At 37.1% G+C, this 17,807-nt stretch overlaps 2 protein-coding genes across 4 annotated transcripts; both read right to left on the bottom strand.

Moving 5' to 3' along the window:
- Nucleotides 1–335: 335 nt before the first annotated feature.
- LOC136850054 (zinc finger CCCH-type with G patch domain-containing protein-like) lies at nt 336–6,509 on the bottom strand. The gene is given in 7 exon segments (XM_067123639.1): nt 336–701; nt 2,055–2,197; nt 2,750–2,874; nt 2,877–2,940; nt 3,798–4,043; nt 4,359–4,498; nt 6,369–6,509. Coding segments are annotated over 6 exon segments (927 nt in total). The 5' UTR covers nt 4,407–4,498; nt 6,369–6,509; the 3' UTR covers nt 336–400.
- Nucleotides 6,510–7,629: 1,120 nt separating this feature from the next.
- Nucleotides 7,630–13,055, bottom strand: LOC136850131 (uncharacterized). Of its 3 annotated transcripts, none has more exons than XM_067123830.1 (5): nt 12,961–13,055; nt 10,680–10,843; nt 10,180–10,404; nt 9,454–9,619; nt 7,630–9,065 (listed from the first exon to the last, which is right to left on the bottom strand). In XM_067123830.1, the coding sequence occupies exons 2-5, from the start codon at nt 10,828–10,830 to the stop codon at nt 8,840–8,842; spliced, it is 768 nt and encodes a 255-aa protein (XP_066979931.1). In that variant the 5' UTR covers nt 10,831–10,843; nt 12,961–13,055; the 3' UTR covers nt 7,630–8,839. The 3 variants fall into 3 exon arrangements, with proteins under 3 accessions (XP_066979931.1, XP_066979853.1, XP_066980005.1); XM_067123752.1 differs by having other exon boundaries at nt 12,809–12,980; XM_067123904.1 differs by having other exon boundaries at nt 12,931–12,970.
- Between the last annotated feature and the right edge of the window lie 4,752 nt (nt 13,056–17,807).

Below are 17,807 nucleotides of genomic sequence, written 5' to 3'. Positions count from 1 at the left end.
TATGTATTTAAATATCCTACCATTTACTGTTTTTTCCCCACTAAATATCCTCCTATAACCTTAAACGTGCCATGTTGACCATTGACCTCATTTATGAATTCTGAATACTGTACTCAAAATGACAATACGGTACTGAAGCACTGTATAGGCTATTTTCATTTTTTACTTATAAAACATACTTGTCTTTAACCCCACTTATATCAATATTTCTAACTCTTCCTCTCCACTTATTAATACTGTTTACACTTTTAGTTCAATCATGTTATGATCAGATATATCTCCTGCCACTTTTTGCACCATTACATCCAAAAGACTGCTTTTCCAGTTAGCCGCACTTAATGTAACAATTTTACCTTCACCATTTCTTCTTTCCCAAGTATATATACAGTATACATTTTATTCATAAAGATTTAAGATTTGAAATGATACAACATTTGCAATGAAGTGCTTCAGGCAACTTGTATGGCAAGACTGCTGAATAGATGAATGGTAGTCCCACCTCACTGTGTGCCCCATCTTCACAAATCAAGGGTATCATCTGCATCGCTTGCACCTCTGCCACTTTCTTGCTCTTGTCGTACTTCACACAAAATGCTGATCTGTCTTCCAAAATGTCCTGGATTGTTGCCGCTGCCCATAAGTCCTCACTGTGCTGAACTAAAACCCTGCTTCCAGGCTGTAGGTCTTCATACACTGGCTCACTATAAAAATGGATGTAAAATAATTTCACAAAATGTCATTTATCTGTATACCACACTTACGAAACCAAAAGATACTGTGCATAATTAAAATGCAATATTTTCACAAGTTTTCCACACAAGGCCCCTTATATAACATGAATCAATATTTGACTGACTGTTGTGTTATCTAGCACTGCAATGCAATTGTCTGGCTTGACTATGTATTAATAATGATAACAGCTGCACTGAAACGACAAGGGTCATTAAAGCTGAAAAAGTTATTCTCTGGATAAACGGAAATTATTCAAATACATTTTGTAAGCATACAGACCACTACTATTACCCCTGAATTATAAAGATCATGAAAATAAACTGAATCAAAATCAGACATGCAGTTTGCTCCTAACCCTTATTTTAGATTACTAGATACAGTCCACATATTGTGACATTTAACACTCTCCTGATTTAAGGGACGGATTACAATTTTATGAAGTCTGTCCCTAAAATTGTTGTAATCTCAGTATGAAATAGTGAGCACAGAGTGTTTTTCACTAATGGTTCCTACAATAACTATTTATGGGATCAAGTTCCTCAGATCACACAAAACTGTTTGTGGGAAATGTTCACAAAGATTCCCTGATTCTCTTTTTTTAATTTGTGAATTATGATCAACAGCTCGGGCTGTCCTGATTTTAATGCCATCTAAACTCATTTTTATATGAAAATATATGATTTACTCATTGAATCTTAGTGTCTACTGTCTTCTGTAATAGAAAAACATGCTTACTTATTAGAAACAGCACGTATCATGCTTTCTGAAGACATATTCTAGGAGGGAAAATAGTGACTTTTGTGATTAAATGTACACTCCACAACACATTACAAGGACAAAGTCCCATGTGACTGCACCAGCTGGGTTGGAATTTCCATCTAGCAAAATTGTTTGCAACAGTTCTGTAGGATTCTTTTTGTGCTAAATGACCCTTGTCTTAAAGTGGACAATTAGAAAGGCCACCTTCTTACAAAAGGTGACGTTCATGGAAGGACTTTGAGTATGAGCATATAACCCTCAATATGTTACGAAGGTGATCTACTAAACAAGTCAAAAATAAACTAAAGGTCTCTAGATCTTGTCACTGTTACAAAGAAGTAAAAACAGGTAAGCTGGAGAGAGTATGTCTAACCCCTAAGAGAAATGCAACAATATCAATCATAAGTGATGGTGATTCACTACCTGTTTGAGTCAATTTTGCATGGTCTACTTTTTTCCCTTCTCTGATAAGTAATAAAAACATGTAAAACAATGGGTATTGCATTTGTGTATGGCTGCATCTCATTTCTACATTAAATGAAGTGTCCTTGTGCAGTACATACCTGTATTCTCGGATGTCAGAAACATCTACAATTTTGCCATGAGAAAATCGACAGGCATCTTCTGAATATTTACAGCGACCAGAGAGAAAGAAGCGGCATGTTAGCATCTCCATACTCATTGGCTGCACAAATAACACCCGCACCTAGAAACAATCCAGAGATTTTACATGAGATACAAAATAAATGAGCTTCATAAATACAAGCCATCATCTTTGTATTCATGGAGTTTGTATTTTGGGTTAATCTCATTAAGATCAACCCAAAAATATGAACACATTGTTACTTAACATATATTTTATCCTATACCAAAAATAAATTCACTAGACTAATAACGTACAGAGTTAAACCTCAACATAAAATAATGCTGAACAGAAAAATAACGTTTCAAGCATAAATGCTGTACACTAAATAGCTTTACTATACAAATAAGCCTACCAAAGGCATTAACTGATATTTCAAACCAAATGGTGCTCAAAAACTAAACCCAAAGTCCTATTTCCTGTCTACATATCACAGTAAGATCTATAAATATCTTAAAAGTCGCATTCTCTTGGCAAAATAAAATAACAAAAGTAAGGCTTACTCAACTAATACTTTTATAATGCTGCATCTATCTAGATAAACTACAGTACTTTTCACTATAATGAGTACTTAAATCTAATCAAATTAACTATGACTGAAGGCTTCTGTTGTACCTTAGGGCTATCCAAATCGATGTTGCCGTCCTCCTCCCTCACAATACTCAGAATGAGAGCATTGTGATACGAATGTCCTCCCCACTTCTCTATGAACGGACAGCGGCATTTTGTCCCTTCCAACCCTCAATATACTGCTTGGAATATTTTGTTTTTTCCTCATCGTCTCCTGTGAGTTCTGCTATTTCAGACTGGAAGAAAAGCGAAAACCATTGGGTTAATATAAGAAACTTGATAAACGTGCGCTATCATTCGACTGTGCAGAATCTCTTAATAAAAAGAAGGCAATCTATATCACTGAAAGAGAGACTGCAAACATTTTAAATGATGTAATTACAACTATTTCACTGAGGTATCTCCACAGAGAACATAAAATTTAATCTCATAAGAATTGGATCAAGGGGAGAAGTAAAGAAAGTTTTTGTTCTTTTTATACAACCTGTACATTACTTGATTATGGGATGACTGCTGACCTGAAAATAGAAGCTACTGCTGAAAGTACAGTACTAAATATATTGCAACTTTGTATAGAATGTTGCAAGAGTTAATATTTCCTAACTGATTTAGACCTACAAAACACTCTTGCCTGTTCTCTTTCAGGACGAGCTAAGCAGTGATGCGTTATGGCTAAATGCTAGGATGTACCTTATACAATATTTCATTTTGTTGTAATTAATTTGGGTGATGTTTATCACTTTTGCCAAATTAACTTGCTGAAAAAAATCTTCTCATTCAAAATCACACTGCATTCAACCTGACTGCAAATAACATTAAATTAACTTCAAATGGTTCAATTTTAAATTTAGGAATATCACTCTGATGGTTTTCTTGGCTATTTTTACTTATCATTTTCTCTTGATTTTTTCTATCTGTTTTTAACTAATGGACGTGCATTCTATTTTGTCACCTCAATTTGCAAGTTCATGGTCACTTTACGCTTGCTATTTGATAAGATATATATCTACAGAACCAGTATGCATGCATGCACGACGCATCACATTCCTTTCAAAATTTTTGTACAGTACATTTTTTTAACATTATCAGTCACCTGAAACAGTGCAAATTCATCATCAATATCATTGTTTTCTGATGCGGTTGTGCTGCACTTCCCATTCTTTATTTCCTCGTCTTCCTTGATACTGCTTTGCTCGTCTTGTACAGGTTCATTGCTTGACTGCTGATTCAACTGCTGAAGTGTTAGGTCCAGGAGCTGCAGCAAATTTTCTTGTAGTTCCAAAAGTTGTTGTTTTTCTTCCGCACCAGCACAGGCCAAGGCTTCTTCAATCTGTTTCAGCTGAAAATTTGATGAGAAGTAAAATCCACTCTCAGTAACATCACCCAATTAAGCTAATTAGATCTCTTAAACTGAAGAATGGGAAAGACTACCATGAGACCAAATATCATTCATAAATTGTAGTAGACATTGCAATATATTTTTATAATGTTTCTGATTTCTATACAGCTCAAGTACTTATTTGAACTTCCTAACATCTTTGCTTTAAAGCTATTTAAACGACTAAATGCATACCACTTTGTAAACAAACTACTCCTGGTATTATCTGTACAAGACTAAATCTAAGTCTAAAAAGACTAGAATTAAGTAACCCACCTGTGTTTGGTACACCTCTATCGAGGCACACAACTCATCAGTTGACATGTCTACTGTAGTAGTGTTCTTTGAACTTCAATTCATTCTGTTAGGATTAAATGACTTCTAAAAACCATCTCCCCTTTGAGAAGTGGATACATCTGGGTAGAAATACAGAAAAGAAAATTAAAATTCTAAAAAATAATTTAAACAATAAACATTTCAGCCACAGTATGTTATATTTCTAAGACGTACATAAAATTCTACAAAACAATCTTAATGTTTCATTGATACACACAATTATTTTACAAATGTTTATTTTGTCATTTTTCCTGACACCATTTCACGATTTCTAAATTATGTTTTTTCACTGTGGATACTTTCTGAAAGAAGTGACTACTAAGTGAAGTCTCTCTCAGTTGCTGTACTCTGATTTCTAACACAATACTGTTTGTTTACCACTTGCAACAGTATTTAAGTCATTTGCACAATCACTGAAGAGTTGTTGCAAAATTTAAAATGTGAATAGCTAACATAATATATTAGCTTTGTAATATCCCAAGACAAATAATTGTAAGTTGGGGAACAGCTGCCTAACTAGAAATTTATGCTTTGTATGAAAGGAATGAACTGTCAAGCATTCCACACGTACAAATTGATTTTGTTCAAGCATGCCACACGCACAAATTGATTTTGTTCCACTTGGGTGTGAGAAATACCCTCAAGCAATTACCACCATTTCATATTTCACAAATAGGCCCAGCTCTTGACCCTTGTCTAAAACTTTATACTCCATTCCATCCCATCCAATAGGCTAAGTCAAAGGGTTTTAATTTGCATGAATGCCATTACACAAGTTCTCTGAAATGGTGAAATATGGATTTTCAAATGATTTTTTATGTAATTCTGACAAGCTGGATATTCATTTCTGTCTCAAATGATTAGTTTATCAACCACAGCGTGCCCTGTGTTGGTATATAGTATATAATGGTGGGACCACACCACAGTGGAAAACTGGGAGCTTTGGATGGGAGAAAAAAAGTGAAAAACTGGGATGGTGGCCTACAATAACGTAAACTCCTTAACTTGATTTGGGATGCTGAGCCGTTTAGTATCTAACCAGACCCTAAAGGTTTGATTTTTATTGGGGTTTGTCACCACTGCTAGATTTGGAAGGTCGCACTTGGTTAACCATATATTTGCAATAGAAATAAATATAAAATTTACCAGAGTCACATCAAGACCTGAAAAAGTGCCATATTTTAAAATTATATTTATAAAGTAACTCTGGGAACAAATGGAAAGCATCTTTCACTTGATATGGCAAGTGTTCCTAAAACAAGGTTCAGTGCTCCAAAGGCTAAATTTTTCAATTAAATTTATTATTATGATGTGCACTGCCCAGGAAGTAAAAAAACAAACATCTAATATGGCAATTCAAGTACTGGCATTCATACTGGACCCTGAATTACCATAGAAAATATTGTTTTTCCTTCCTATGTAGGCTATGCTGAGTGGAGATAAAAAGTGGCTCTTCCTTTTTGTTTCCATATTAATAATTTAAAGGACAAAGAATAGAAATAAAATAAAACTTAGGTCTGTTCTCTATAACTCCAGTGTCCTTTTATGGGGACCCAGTGTGATACAGCATAGGCCTAATGCACTAGGTTAGGTTAAGGTGCATCCCTGTGGCTTTGCCTAATCCATCCTTTACCGTTTCCCACACTCAAAAATCGCCCATTTTCCAACTGTGGTTCCCCCATCAGGTTAATGAAAGTCGGCGAATAGGCCTAACGAAAAAGTAAAATTTATCAACAACCACCAAGAACAACGTATTTTACAACCGGACTCGGCTATGGTTATGAAAGAAAGATATACCTCAAATTCTATGAGAAAACTCACTGAATTATAAAACAAGGTCGTACGAAAAAAAAAAAAAGGTATAACAATACAAATTATATTTTAAAGTAGGTCTAAGGTAGGCCTAGCAAAGCCTACGCCAGCTAACAAGTCGACGGAGCATCAGCCTACCTTTCTCGAGAGGAATCCCAGACGATATTTATTCAAAGTAATGGTCAGGTCAAAGGTCAATTGGTATCCCAACTTATAAAATTGACCTTTGAAGAATCAACATACAAAAACAAAGTATTTTCCTGAAAGTTGTTTACATTTGGGCCTTCTTCTTCTTCTTCTTCTTCTTGAAATTGTTCGACGGCAGACTTTACAAACCGCAAATTTCTTCAATTCGCGTGTGTAATAAGCCATTTCCATGCAAAAAAAGCAGTCAGAAAGACAAAAGAAGTGTCAGAGATGAAGAGGATGAACAATCCACACCGAAATAAGGTTAAAATATGGACGACAGGTAAGTTGATGTGGTTCGTAAAGGTCTCTGGTGACGTTGTTTATGATGGAGGTGACCGGCGGTAGACCTCGGTTCCATTATGTTTACAAGCATTTTGGGCGTAATTATTTCTCTAGAAGTGTTCGCTCATTAGTCGAATAGTAGAACAAGATTATTACCCATGACTAAAGGTAGAATTACTAGATTCGCCACTGTTAAATTTAATTTGTAAGGAAGGAAAGTATTCGCGCATAGCCTACCTCCATGAGCTTAGCTTCACTTGGGGATCAGCGGTGACATTGTCAGTAGGCCTAGGCCACAGGAGTCAAGTTAAAAGTCCCAAAGAAAATTTAGAGTAATTGATAATCAAAGGTTTATCCAGCATGTGGCATACTGTACCTCTTTTCGTAAAATAATAGGGTACAAGGAGGCATACGTATGCTTTTTTGGCGTTTTGATTTTGTACATGGGTATACAGTATACAAATGTGTAGGTCTTTAATGACAGACTTTTTATTACAAACCAATGACAGAACGTTGCATTTCATCAGCTTTTACTTTGATAATATGATTTGAAAATTTTGTCATGGATGTAAATGCGTTTCGAAACAAAATATAATTGCATAAGGCATGTAGACAGTCTCACCTTCGTCTAATATCTCTTTCAAATGAAATGTAGGGCATTTCAGCTAATTGTGCGAAAGGATCGTATGCTTAAATTTCCCGGTTACATGAAATATTCTAAGTATGTTAATTAGTAGTGATTATCTATATATAATTATAATAAAAGGACAACAGACTGAGGTCCGATCTGCGCATGCGCTTATTTGTCTTACGCTAAGTTTTTTGTAGCCAATTAAAAAAACATTATACAGTCAAAGGAAGCATATGTATGATTTTTTTCTCATAGTTCCTTATGATTTATGATTGGTCAGGCTAATGAACAGAGACGGACCATTTCAGGTTTATTCGACAAGATGTAATTCAAACGGGTGTTAGAAAAAGCATAATGCCGCGACGACACATTAACTCGCTAAAATTCATAAAAAAAAGATCCATAGTTCTTATTTATTATAATCTGATTGGCGTTGGCCCTCTTGTAGCAAATTCATTAATCAAATAGCCACATGTTAATTGTTTATGCAATTCATGGTTCACACCATAATAGTAGGCACACCATTGCAGGCCAGAGCTTTCAAGCTAAATGTGCCGTTACGAGCACAGATAGATCTTGGTTACAAGGGAGTGTTGCTGGGATATTCGAAGCTACCCAGAGGGTCCGTAGTTGTTTCTTTGCGTGATGGCACATCCGGAAAACCTTGCAGTTCCCTGTCGTCAATGTTCGAATGTCCTTCAGAGGTTAGAGCGTTGCTTGGTTTTTTTGGCAGCGGTCTACGATGTGTTCTTTAGTTTACAAATTTACAGGGCCCTCCGAATTTTCTTTCGCTTCATCCTGGGTCTTTTAAATTTCGCGTCAAATGAGGACGTGCCAGTCTTTAATGCCGCATTGAAAAATGTAGTGTCTATTCTCATAACAGCATCATTAAGAGGCTTGCTGCACGTTCATAGCTATTTTTTCTTGCCTCGGTCTCATTTGTTTTATCACAGTCTACATTCATGTCTTCTTTACAGTAGTCTGTGCATAAGAAAAATCAGTATCCCTGTAGTAGGAGGTTGGCTGCCGTAGTTCATTCCCTTGCAGAATTTTGCTTGTTATAGTCAACATAACTCAGCAAATGGCTAAACCTTACGATCCCAGACTATCATTTTGTTAGTTTATTCAAACGTTATCACACGGAGACGAGTGGAAATCTGTGGAAGTGAAAGCACAGGAAAGATGGGAATGGTGGAATTTCACGGAGGCGGCGGAGTCAATGACGGTTGTAAAGTAACCATCTAGAGATTAATAATTTTGGAGAGATCAAGCCAAGATCATTTATTACAAGAAAGTGTGATGCCCAGTAACGTTTGACTGGTAAATAATTGCATTTGATTTCATGATATTTTTAGGTTTATGGCTGTGTCTTCTTGAACCTCCATGGAACGAAAGTTATTTTTTAGCATATTCACAACTACTGATATACTTTCATAACTGCGAAATGTATGTTGTCTAATTTTTGATTCATGAGAATTTTTCACAAACAGCACATTAAAAACTATAATTATTTCTTTACTCTCGTGAAAATGCGCAACTTGTTCGCAACATCTACTTTCCAGGGATCTCGTATATAACACGCTATGACGTCCACGTCCGTAATATTATGAGTTGATGTTAGGGTCCATGGGTGCACATCTATGTAATCGTATGGCCTAGGCTCCGTGCACCGGGCCTTATGCGTAGAGCCTATTATGATTAACAGGGGACCTTCGTAGGCGTCGACGTATTTCCTGCATGTAAAAAGAGGGAAATAATAATAATAATATAAAAAGAGGGAGAGAGCTATATGGACCATCATGTTTAAAATGTTTCAAAGGTCTCTGTTTGTTTAAGAGAAAAGCTTTATGAATTTTAATCTTTTTAAAAAGAAACTCTGGGTTTTCATTTCTGTAAAATACTGAATTTCAGAGTTTACCTTAGGTAAATATATGCACGAATTTTGCCTTTCTTTTGTACCAGCTCTGCCTAAGGCATTATGAGTGTCTTAAAGTATAGTGGGGATATCAATAAACAGATGTTACCTATGATGGCCTAACTTAAGCTAACCTGACCCAATCCAACCCCCCCCCCCCCACCATCAATAGCACAAACTGTGTACTCTGCCAAGTGTTTGCTTACCTAAACACGGGAGCATTATTGAAGTAACAACACATTAAGGCATGGGTACAAGGGGCAGCTGGAGGGTCTTCCTCAGGGTCAACGTAGGTCAGTGGGATGAAAGTGGGAGGGGCATACTTGGAGCACCACCAACTCCCGTTGATTTCGTAACCCATCACTGACAAACCTGAAATAGCAATTGATACTTATTGAAGTTCCCTGGTTATACAAAAAAAAATTCAACACCTAGTATGATGTTGGTAAACCTCAATGGGAGCAGTGGCAGTAGTAATTGTTTTTTGCAATAATTGTTACTTTTATTTCTAATGAGAAGTAATCGAATTTCGATGGTTATAGAGGCTTTAAGGCACTACTGTCTCGGAAAAATCAAAGTAGTTCTAGGTTGTGTTCAGTTAAAAAAAAGGTGTGTTTAATTCGACAGTAGTTTGTTCTTAGGAGACCAACCCAAATAAAATTTAGCGTGTAAAAATCCCGGTTACATATTTCGATGTTATTAGTCCTTGTACTGACTGAACTCATTCGTCTTTGTTAGAATAGCGCTCTTTAATTCATGTAATCTGGGACTCCACCATTACACAGTTCTCACAAATTCTCTCTGTTCCCCATAAGTTGTCGTTAGCACTTAGAAATATCAGTGTGGCCACCACTTCTTACTTTTTTGCAAGCAGAGAAACCAACGGCATCTTTAGACCCAAAACAGAAAGGCCAGGATTTCGTTCCGTTTACCTGTTTTCGTTTGGATCATCCATTCTAAGAGCCCAGTACCGCAGCCGACTGAGGCAATGGAGGAAATCTCGGCTTCCCTCACTTGATGAGCTAAAAAGTGAATGCAGCAGGGTCCGGGGCGCACCCACAGGAGTAGAGGATCCCACGGGTCCTTGGGGCTTTTGTTGGTGTTGCCGTTTTCGTCAAATGAGGGTGCTACCAGTGACATCACTGCCTCGACGTTTCCTGAAAGTTAGACGGAGGACTGAAATAGGCGTGTTCGATTTGAATGACAATTAATGATGTATTATTTACGAAAAGGGGTGAAATAGGCGTGTTCGATTTGAATGACAATTAACGATATGATGTTTACGAAAAGGGCTGAAATAGGCGTTTTCAAATTGAATGCCAATTAACGATACAGCGTTTACGAAAAGGGGTGAAATAGGCGTGTTCGATTTGAAATGACAATCGACGGTATATTCTTGATAAGAAAGTCATTGAAATACTGACATCTTTACCTTTATTATAAAACGCCAGAACCCTTTTGATAATGGACGGTGACAGGGGTTCACAGGGTGCTTCGCCATCACTGTCAAGTGAGCCGCTGTCACTGACATCGTCCCTCGGACGTGTCAGGTCTGACAGTTCCTCAAGGTTGCTGACACTCATCGTGACGAAGCTTCTGCAGAAGGAATGATGTCGATCAGCTTTTCAAAGACAGTTCTGTACTACTTGTAATTTGCCGAGAGAACTTATCACAGAGGAAAAAAGAGAATTCAAAAGCACTAAATGCAACAGAAAGGATCAGTTTTATCGAACCACTTCATTACGGGATTACCAATTTCGTCTGGGTGTCTGTGGGAAGAATTAGTCTCACGGGTGTTCGTTATTAGAATGTGAAATGACGCTTTTATAGCGCAACATCAGTTGCGAATGTTGTGGGAACAACGCATCTTTCTTAAAAAAAAAAAAAAACATCGTAACAGATAGGCAGATAGGCAGACTATCTGTAGTCTCCTCGATTATCTGTACCTTACAGCTCTTTCTCTCTCTCTCTCTCATTTGATATACCACCTGACGTACTTGAACATGGACTATCGCCAAGTTGTCATAACCTACATCACTTACCCCACCCCTCCCTACTCATCCACCCCCTATATATATATATATATATATATACCCTCCTCCCCCTTCTCTGACACTCAGTCGTGTTTTCTTTATTTTTTTATATATCTTTTGAAAGAAATTCCTTCGAGTTGCCAGTTATGTTGCATCACGACCACTCGTGCGCCCTTGCGTTACTGAAACAGGTCAAGAAGGCACGTAGGGCCTTTAGAGCTCAAAATCTCTCTCTCTCTTAATATATCTTCTGACGCAAGTAAGTACTGACTACCGCCAAATCTGTCATTTCTCCAGTGAGGTTAGATTTGCACGATCCCCTCCTACCCACCCGTGCGCTCGCCTCCATTCTGTGGAAAATAGTTTCTCAAAGAAGCGTTTTCGTGTTCTTGACGATTGTGTGTGTTGTAACAAATATAGATTAAAACAGCCATTAGTTGGCAATACAGTACGATATTATGCATCCCGTCCACTCGAGTAGAGGGCTAATATTAATAATAATAATAATAATAATAATAATAATAATAATAATAATAATAATAATCTCACTCTGATAACTGGGTTTGCATCCATGCGATCAAATACGTTACCAAAAAAATAACGAATTATCTCATTACTAGATTATTTCCACAGCTGTAAACAACTGACAGATGTATTGTCAATTCGAAATCATAAGTGAAACTTTAGCTATAATTCTCGTTAATAGATGATAACCTTTTGTCTTTAGGGAAACACGGAGAATAAACGATTGTTTTCACAGGACGTATCAAGTCACAAGCGTCACGGTGACTCGAGTTGAATGGTGAGATTTTAAAACGAAAACGCCGACCTTATTGTATTTAAATATAAAACGCATTTTCACATACGTGGCAATAAAGATTGTGAAACTGGAATATTTAGATCACTTACAGCATTGCGCCACTGAAAACGTAACTGCACGAATAACCATTGACGAATATAAATGAATGGAGCCATGCAAGAGAAGATAATACAATTGAATTTGAGCTCACGGTATCCAGACTATTCAATAAGTGGCCTAAGTAACTAGCAAGATGTGAAAATTACAGAAATCTAGGAAATGAATCAAGGACATAACGATTAAACAAATGTTAGCGGTAAAAAAAAGCAACTTATTAAAGAAACTGTAGACTATCTGAAATAATAATATACTCGAGTCTTGACGGAATAGTTAGGCCGAGATCTCGGGGGATGGAAAAGACAGTGGCTGTTGTATATTTTTTCTAAGCAAACTCATGTTTTCAAGACAATCGGACTTTTTATAGAATTCAGTGTGCTTAAGCACGCACAGGCACGTTTACCATAGGCCTACGCACGTGTTGGGTTCGCGGTTATCTGAAACTCTTGAAATTTTAGTTTATCCGTCCACCACTTTCCCAAATCTGTATTTTTTTCAGTACCAAAGTAGTTTTTCTCTCTAGTAATAGTTTCGGACTTCTGAATTGTTTCCACGACTGCACATTAAAAATGTCTAACTTTTGGGGCGAACACCAAGCACAAAATAGGAAACCTTTTCACTTTCGCTATCCAGATGGAAGTTGATTTCGTATTAACCCATCGTCAATCATACGAATTAGGCTTCTTTTAAAACTGGTGTCCTAACTCGTAGTATCAATGACACAAGACCTCTACCATGGTGTAAGGCAAAGGGACCTCTCTCACCCACTCTCTCTCTCTTTCTCAGCAGTTAAGGGTTAAGGAACATCATTGCTTTAGTCTGGTAGCGAGGCAGATGCTGACGTCAGTCGCGTTGCTACAAACACACACACACACACACATCTGATAGGGTGGTGAGCAAGTCACATTGAGGTTTATCGGTTTATCGCGTTCAGTAAACGCTTGGCAGCCGACCCATATTTAGTTGACGCGTGGAAACACACATTGCCGCCTTCACGGTTTCACCTCACGTGTAGGTCTTGGGTGTGAGTCTAGTTGGGTTATATTTCCAGGTTAAAGCGAGGGATTTTCTTTGATCGAGACGATGAAGTATTTATTTCGATAACATGAGATATTTTATGTGTTTGTGCGGTTTACATTTGAGCCAGAAAGCTGGCACGCATCTTATACCTTCAATCGTCAGAGAAAAAGACTGAAAAAAAGTCGACTTTGAAGCGTTTGGCCACCTGGTGTCATTATGACATCCTCAGCAAATATTTCCCAGTTGTGTCCAGTGAAACTACTGCTATTAAGAATTAAGAAAATCAACTTTTGTGGAATCTTGGGGTACCAGTTTTATTTCTTTTATATATATGGCTGGAGACCCTTCATTCGTCGTGTAGCTAAGTTCATAATACTTTGCGTATATATATATATATATATATATATATATATATATATATATATATATATATATTTTTATTATTTTTTATATATATTTTTTTTGCTTAAATTGAGTTATATAATTTTATTTCGCCTGCATGGTTTTTAACATCCATATCTGGTATTTTTTGCCCACATTCCATGGTTTTTTTTTTTTTACCTTTGCTTTTTTTTGTTATTTCGTTACATTTTTGGCCCCATTTTAAGAGGTTTTTGTCTCAGTTCCATAACCCTTTTCTTGCTTCAGTTCCTTTACATTTTGTTGCCATTCTTTTTTTACCTGCATTCGGGCTTTTTCATTTTAACACCCAATTTGTCCATCGATTGCCTAAATTCCATGGTTTTTCTTTAACTTCGTTCCTGTTCATATTTTTGAATTGTCCGTTCTTGTCCTCCATTCTTTAGATGTTTTACTTCTTTCCGTGGCATTTTTGCATGTCAGTTTTTTTTATTGCCTGCATTATAGTTTTTAACCCTTTTTCAGGGCATTTTTTGGCCTGCATTCAGTGGCTTTTTTAAGCTTTCATTCCATGGATACTCTGGCTTCATTTTGTATGTTTATTTTTCGTATTTGCCCATATCCCCTTTTTGGCTTCTATTTCCTTTTTTTTTTTTTGTTCTGCCTGAATTCTTAGGCCTTTTCACTTCCATTGCGAGGGTTACTGTCTCCATCCTGTTACATTTTTGGCTTTTGTTTTTTTTTTTCCATTCATTCCATGGTTTAGTTGCATTCCAATGCTCTTGCTAAGTGCATTTATTTATATGTCCATTTCATATAATTTTTTTTCCTGTATTGACCTTTTCTTAATCTCCAATCTTTAACTTATTGTCTCCATTTTATTTATTTTTTTGTATTCCACTATCTTTTTTTTGGCATTCATTGTTAGATTGTTTAATTCTACTTTGTAATGTTTTCCCTACATCCTCCTCCCCCCCTTTTTTTTTACCTCCATTTCATGACTATTTACATCCATTTGTGGAATATTTTTTTCTATGGCCTTTTTTATGTCTTCAGTTCATTAAATTTTAATTTCTTTTACTCCATTTTGTGGCATTTTTAGCCTACATTCCACGAACTTTTTTCAACACAGCTTTTGCCTCCGTTCCGTGATCTTTCTTTATGTATTACCTGGCCTGTGTTTAGCCTGCATTCTGTTAGATTTTTTCCTCCTTTGTGCTGTATTCTTTGCTTACATTCAAAAGGTAGTAATACCCAATTCAGTTAATTTTTTGGTTCTATTTTGTGGCCTCGTTTTGGCCTACAATATGTTGGCTTTTTCTTTTACTCAGTGTTGTAGTATTTTTTACCTTCATTTCATAGTCTTTTTTTTTTTTTACCCTTCATTCCATGATGATTTTGCCCTTGTTCTATGGGATTGCCTACATTCTATTAGATTCAGATTTTTTTTTTTTTTTTTTGCCCGTTCCATGACTTCTTGGCTGTAGTCTGTGGGCCTTTTGTTTGTATTCCCATAAATTTTTGGGGCCTTTCACAGTTATATTTCATACTCCATTCCATAGCATTTTTTTTTTAACCCTCATTCCATTTGGTTTTCTGCTATTCAAGGGGCATTTTTTGGCCTTTATTCTGAGAGATTTTTTTTTCTGCTCAAGAATATGCTGCCTTTTCTCACCACCATTCCATTAACTTTTTTTCTCTATTCCACGGCCTCTTTTTAGCCTCGGTTCTGTTAGGTTTGATTCTGTCAATTCCTTAGCATTTTTAGACTTTTGCATATGCCTCGTTAATCTGGCATTGACCATTTTCCCATGGACTTGACTTAAACAGCTAGTTAAGGAGATAGGGCTATAGTTATTGGCTTTACTTTGAGCTCTTGCATGTTTAACTACTGGCACAATCGTGACATTATTCCGCTGTTACAATCAACTTTCTTATCCACAGGTGACTGTAAGATTGTAACATGTATTGCATCCTCTACTGCTGGAATTTACCCACTCCTTCGATTATGGGTAAAGTACCCAATTGTACAAACTTTATTTTTATGCAAAGTAGACCAACATCCAGCATAATTACCATCACACCTACACCCTAATTAAGATTCTTTTTGTCTTCTCTTTCAGAAATCAGTAATGTCATTCCTTTCCCCAAACATTTATTTAACTCCAGGTGATCTGGTCTCGAAGAGCACATACTGTATGTATCCAGTTTGTAATGTTGGAGACTTCTGTATGTTGATCTATTTTGCTAGATTGATGTGAAGTTCTGGCATTCTAGTTTCTTATTTTCAAAGTGCAGGATTCTTTGCACTCTCTGCTAATACAAGGGTTGCACTTAGTGATGACTCTATGAGGTTTATTACATATAAGAAGTTACTGGAGAGGCCAGCAACCACTGACTTTGAGCTTAGAGGTCCACACCAGGCCTCTTCAAAACCCTGACATTACTGAAGGACTCTTATTGTGCAAGGGCCCTTGCTGACATTAGGCCTGCTTAATCTATATCAACCAACCACCAAATTAATCCATCTGCCATACATCCTGACTCATGCTGCCGGGGGCCTTGGTTAAGCTGATTGCACATGTGAAAAGCTCATTAATGATTTTTTGTTGCTATGTAAATAACAAATCACAGCTACACACTAATATACAAATTTATAAGCCTGTGGTAAGACTGATCTTGATACAGCTCAGCTGCTTGTAAATACTAATGTCTTGAGAAGGATAAGAATAAGTGGCAGGATAAAGTTACCAACGTAAGGACTAGAGAAATAGCTGGAGTGGAACCCACCTATCAATATGTGAAAGAGTGCTGATGGAGTATATATATGGTGAAGAAGAAAAACTGGTACCGAAAATACAAATGTGCCCTGTTGAAGGAAGGAAGGATTGTGAAAGGTAAAAGTAGGTTGAGAACAGTGAAGGACTTGGCATGGGAAAAATGTTTGGATGACCTGGGGGAACTGGTACAGGACAGCAATTTGTAGCAAAAACTCATGAGGGCCCTATGCCTCTAGTGGGGTGCTGTTCTGAGAACCAATGAATGCATGCTAGTCAACCAAATGTAGCTATTTCTTTTGAAAATCATCTAACAGTTAACACTGTGTTTTGCATTAAGGTGGGAGAGCCCAACTTTCAGTGCTTTTAATTTATCAAGGCCTTGTGGGCACAAAACTTCTCTGCAGCCAACTTCAGTTCAGTACCAAGAACCATCATATCCACTTCATGCTGCTGACACAACAGGTGAGGGAGGTACAATCAGCTTCCTTAAACTTTGGCCAAACTTTTACCACATAGTACATTCTACTCGTACTCTCGTTGTCTGCCCTTCTGAGTGTGGGCCCTAAAGTTCCATTGAGTAGGCAGTGTTATGAAGAGCTAGCTTTGGATGGTCAGACTCAGTGAAAACATATGCACAGGTTTATCCTTTCTCAAGCTTGGGTCTGGAGATGAAGCACATTCCTTGTACTCTGGGCAGGCAGAAGAACCACCAGAACACACACACACACACATACACACACACACAATGAAGGAAAATAAGAAGATTCAAAAAAGCCAATAGGATGGCTACATAATCAACAGTTTCCATTACAGTACAATTAAGTTGCACGCTCAATAGGGGGAAGAGATCTGGACTGAAGCAGATACAAGAGCCAATAGAACAAGACAAGGCTGCTAGTAAAGAAAATTTCTTCTTTAATGAAAGGAGAAAATAAGAGCAAGGCAAAGTCAAAGAAGTTGGACAGCTGGGTGGGGAGAGACCAAACAGAATGAAAACAGGACTTTTCCTTCAGACTGGGTAAAGTGGAGTCTTGCAAAGTGATAGACCAATATACATGGACATTTGCTTGCAATCCAACTATGTTACAGAACAACCATTAAAGAATAAGTAAAATTTTAGGGGGTTCCAGCACATGTGGGATTGAATAAATCAATAAATCAACAAAGCAAACAGCAGCTTAATCACTCCCAGGAGATATTCACTTATGAGGAATGAATTTTACCTTGAGATCAAAAGATGTTATGTACCAGCAGTCTTGGGACCTTGCCAGTCCAAATAACATGTAGGAGATATGTCTTGATTCACCTTGTACTTTTAAAAATACAGTATGCCCAGAAGTAAGTATAGCTTAGTTTTACCAGACCACTGAGCTGATTAACAGCTAGACAGCACTGTACCAAGAATGTGATGACTTTTGGCTCTGGAGCTTAAGATATCAGTTGCATAAGTG

The sequence above is a fragment of the Macrobrachium rosenbergii genome, chromosome 1 (genome assembly GCF_040412425.1).
Source record: "Macrobrachium rosenbergii isolate ZJJX-2024 chromosome 1, ASM4041242v1, whole genome shotgun sequence".
NCBI classification, from domain to species: Eukaryota; Metazoa; Arthropoda; class Malacostraca; order Decapoda; family Palaemonidae; genus Macrobrachium; species Macrobrachium rosenbergii.
This window is presented reverse-complemented; position numbering and strand designations above follow the sequence as displayed.